General features: G+C 64.9%; 1 protein-coding gene across 1 annotated transcript; it reads left to right on the top strand.

The window, feature by feature from the left end:
* Positions 1-1,244: 1,244 nt before the first annotated feature.
* Adra2c (adrenoceptor alpha 2C) lies at positions 1,245-3,130 on the top strand. Its single transcript, XM_045130116.1, has one exon. The coding sequence runs from the start codon at positions 1,245-1,247 to the stop codon at positions 2,625-2,627; it is 1,383 nt and encodes a 460-aa protein (XP_044986051.1). The 3' UTR covers positions 2,628-3,130.
* The last annotated feature ends 1,187 nt before the right edge of the window (positions 3,131-4,317 follow it).

The raw sequence follows: 4,317 nt of genomic DNA on the forward strand, positions 1-4,317 counted from the left end.
CATAGCTCTTATGATTCACGACCCAGCCGCGTTGGGAGGTGCGCAGAGGGAACTGAGGCCGGCTGAGGAGGTGGATCTGCTAAGCAGCGCGGAACCCCAAGCTCAGCAGGAACAATGCACAGACACTGCCGCGTCCTTCCGCCGGAGGCTCGCCCTCCAATCAGGCCGCGGACCCCGAGACAGCCCCGTGTGGCGCGCCAGTGTGCGCGCTCTCGCACTCGAGAATCTGTGCCCGACGGAGGTGGAGGCTCCAGTCTTAGAAAGAGCAGGCTTCTAGAACTCACCGCTCTGGTCAGCCGCCGCTCAGCCCAGTCCAGCAGGCTGCAGTCGGCCCTGGAGGGGGCGCCCTCGCGGAGCGCGCTCCCTGCGCCGCCGCCGCCCCGGACTCCTCCCCGGCGCCGCGCCCGCAGGTTGGCCGAGGCCGCCTCGGCCAGGGGCTCGGGCTCCCAGCCCTCTTCCCCCTCCCGGGCCAGAGGCGCGGGCCGCCCCGCCCCGCCCCGCGTGCTCGCCCCGCTGCGCAACTAGACCCAAGTTGAAAGCGGAGCCGGGCGGCGGCACTTGCTCGGAGCGCATAGCGGCGGCGGCACAGCCCTGGCGAGCGAAGCTGGAGAGGAGGCGCCCGCACGGCCGAACGCGGACCATGGGGGGCGCCCGCTCCCGGGAGCTGCCGGAGGGACGGCGGGTGCCGGCGCCCAGCCTGGGAAAGTAAAGTTGGAGCTGGAGACTGGGCGCTGGGGCCCAGAAGAGCAGCAGTCCACGTCCCGGTTCACCGAGCCCTAGCCGGCTAGATGGGAGGCAGAGCCCCGGGGCCGCCGCCTGCAGCCTGCAGCCCAGCTGGGAGCCGGAACGGTGGAGCCGCTCAGGCGCGCCTGCTGGAGCAGCGCATCGCCGTGGGCTCGCGGCCGGAGCGCTCCCTGTGAATCCGGGCCGAGGGCGGGGCTGCGCAAGGACCCCGGGACCTGCCCCTCTTCCCCCCCGCCGCCGCGTTGCCGCGCATCCCGGGCGCCTCCAGCTCTGCACTTACGCGCGCGGCAGCTGCGGGGAGCCCGGCTGCCACGCTCGCCGGCGCGCCGCCCGCTCGCCGGGCCGCCACGGCCGAGGTCCAGCTGCGTGGCTCCGCGATCCCCGGAGGACGCTCCCGAGGAGCAGGCGGCGATGCGGGTGCCGACCCGGGTTGGGGGGCGCCCAAGCTGCCGCGGCTGCGCCCCGGCTCCTGGCAGGACCGCGTAGCTTGCGGGAGGACCATGGCGTCCCCGGCGCTGGCGGCGGCGCTGGCGGCGGCGGCGGCGGCGGCGGGCCCCAACGCGAGCAACACTGGAGATTGGGGTAGCGTCGGAGGCGCCAACGCCTCGGGGACCGCCTGGGGGCCGCCACCGGGCCAGTACTCGGCAGGTGCTGTGGCGGGACTGGCGGCCGTGGTGGGCTTCCTCATCGTTTTCACTGTGGTGGGCAATGTGCTGGTGGTCATCGCTGTATTGACCAGCCGGGCGCTGCGTGCTCCGCAGAACCTCTTCCTGGTGTCGCTGGCCTCGGCTGACATCCTGGTGGCCACGCTGGTCATGCCCTTTTCGCTGGCTAACGAGCTCATGGCCTACTGGTACTTCGGGCAGGTGTGGTGTGGCGTGTACCTGGCCCTGGATGTACTCTTCTGCACTTCGTCCATCGTGCACCTGTGCGCCATCAGCCTGGACCGCTACTGGTCGGTGACGCAGGCCGTCGAGTACAACCTGAAGCGCACGCCACGCCGCGTCAAGGCCACCATCGTAGCCGTGTGGCTCATCTCGGCCGTCATCTCCTTCCCGCCTCTGGTTTCTTTCTACCGCCAGCCCGACGGCGCCGCCTATCCGCAGTGCGGCCTCAATGACGAGACCTGGTACATCTTGTCGTCCTGCATCGGCTCCTTCTTCGCACCCTGCCTCATCATGGGCCTGGTCTACGCGCGCATATACCGCGTGGCCAAGCTGCGCACGCGCACGCTCAGCGAGAAGCGCACTCCCTCGGGCCCCGACGGCGCGTCCCCGACCACGGAGAACGGACTGGCCACCGCCGCGGGTGAGAACGGGCACTGCGCGCCCCCGCGCGCCGACGTGGAGCCCGATGACAGCAGCGCGGCCGAGAGGCGGCGGCGCCGGGGCGCAATGCGGCGGGGCGGGCGGCGGCGCGCGGGCGCCGAGGGGGACACGGGCGGCGCGGACGGGCCGGGGCTGGCGGCCGAGCCGGGCGCGCTGACGACGACGGCGGCCGCGAGGTCCCCGGGTCCCGGCGGGCGCCTGTCGCGCGCCAGCTCCCGTTCCGTCGAGTTCTTCCTGTCGCGCCGGCGCCGGGCGCGCAGCAGCGTGTGCCGCCGCAAGGTGGCCCAGGCGCGGGAGAAGCGCTTCACCTTCGTGCTGGCCGTGGTCATGGGCGTGTTCGTGCTGTGCTGGTTCCCCTTCTTCTTCAGCTACAGCCTCTATGGCATCTGCCGCGAGGCTTGCCAGCTGCCGGACCCGCTCTTCAAGTTCTTCTTCTGGATCGGCTACTGCAACAGCTCGCTCAACCCGGTCATCTACACCGTCTTCAACCAGGACTTCCGGCGCTCCTTCAAGCACATCCTCTTCCGAAGGAGGAGAAGGGGCTTCAGGCAATGACCTGTGGCCCCTGGAACATCTCCAAGCTATGGGCTGGGCTGAGAGACCCAGTCAGAGATAGCCTCCCCAGAGTCCCAAGGGTGGCCTGGATGCCCAGATGCACTGAGTGGGCCAGCAGGAACTGTGTGAGAGACAATTGGGCCCCTGGGAGTGGGGCGGAGAGAGGGGAGACCCCTTTGCCTTCCCATCTCAGCAAGGGGCTACTGCTAGGGGCCGACAGTCCAGTTCCTGGGAGTTCTGCTATGCAGTGTGACTGTGAGGTCAGGATCTGAGGCTGTAGTCAGGGCTACAAGCTCTCAAATGGTGAGAAAGGAGCCCCCCTCCCACTCCAGATCCACTTGTGAACAAGGGCTGACTTCCCATGACCTGTTGGATGCGAAGGTCTGGGGCAGAGGAGGAAAGGCACTGACAATCTCTGATTACTGAGAGTATTTAAATGTTTGCCAAAAACACCGACAGCCAAAACAACCAAACTATTTTCTAAATAAACCTTTGTAATCTAAGTGTTGGGTGCAGCTTTCAGTCCTTAATCCCCCTTGTGGGGGAACCCTCCAGGTTCTCCCCTGCCTACCTGCCCCACCCCCAGGCATGGAAAAGTACTACTCTGGGGGCCTCAGGTTCCAGATGTCCCCCTTGTATGAGGAAGGGGGGTCTTTATAAAATCAAATGCCTTCTATGCATGGGAAACATATACTGAGAATTCTTTCTGAAAGTGGCCAATAGGCAGAGAAATGGAGAGCTCCAAGCTGATTCCAATTTAGATAGCAGGGGGATATCCTCCTAGCACCCCATCCCTGCAGAGGCCCAGCCATCTGTGTAGCCCTGGGTGTAGCTAGGTGTTCTGCGCACTCTTGGGGCTTGCCTTTTGAAGGGGTGAAACACCCAAAAGGTATTCCCCATAGGTTGCAGTTGTGACCCAGGCAGGCTCTCTGTTGTCACTCTAGACCTGTTAGGTGGCCAGAATGAACTGGCCATGCAGCAGAGATTGCGTCTGGACCAAAGCCAAGGTCACTGGAGCCCAGAGCTAAGTAACTGCAGGAGCCTTGGAGCCTGGATGTCCTTGTCCTCGCCACACCTGGAAGGCTTCGCCCCAGTTCTACCCACCTCTACCCTTTGCTCAGCTCTCAGTACTCCAGCGGGGCTTTCTGAACACAGACCAAGGACCCACAGGCTCTCTCAGGCTCCTGTGGCAGACCACTCCCAGAGTAGCTGGGGCAGGTGGAAGTAAGACCTGATCACAGCAATGGAGGAAAGTGTTCTGACCCCCAGCTGGGCAGGCTGGAGAGACACTTGCAGGGATCCTTGTTGTGTGCTCCCAACCAGCATTTAAGAATGACTCCAGGTCAGCCTTTGGCCTATCACAGACCAGGGTCTGTCCAAGGGGGCTTAATCCTCAGTCATGTCTATCATGCCAAAGCCAGGGCAGACTTCTTTCTGGCCTGACAAGCCGAAGCTGTCACTTGGTAAAGACCACCACATCCTCCTCCCCATGCATATAGCTGCGTGGCCTCATTACCTACTGTGGATCCTCAGGGTACCCCATCCAGGAACAGTAGTTTTTCACCTCATGCGGTGACTGTGTGCTATCTCAGGCATAGGAGGGAAGAGAGTGCAGGGAAGAGAGAGGTGCTGGAGTGGCTGGCTGAGGTACATGAGAACATTAGGAGCTCCCGGTGCAGGCCCAGGCAGG

The sequence above is a fragment of the Jaculus jaculus genome, chromosome 11 (assembly GCF_020740685.1).
Source record: "Jaculus jaculus isolate mJacJac1 chromosome 11, mJacJac1.mat.Y.cur, whole genome shotgun sequence".
NCBI classification, from domain to species: domain Eukaryota; kingdom Metazoa; phylum Chordata; class Mammalia; order Rodentia; family Dipodidae; genus Jaculus; species Jaculus jaculus.

Bases quoted from the DNA above. Each gene is read 5' to 3' on its own strand.
- Adra2c (XM_045130116.1), top strand. From the start codon at position 1,245: ATGGCGTCCCCGGCGCTGGCGGCGGCGCTGGCGGCGGCGGCGGCGGCG.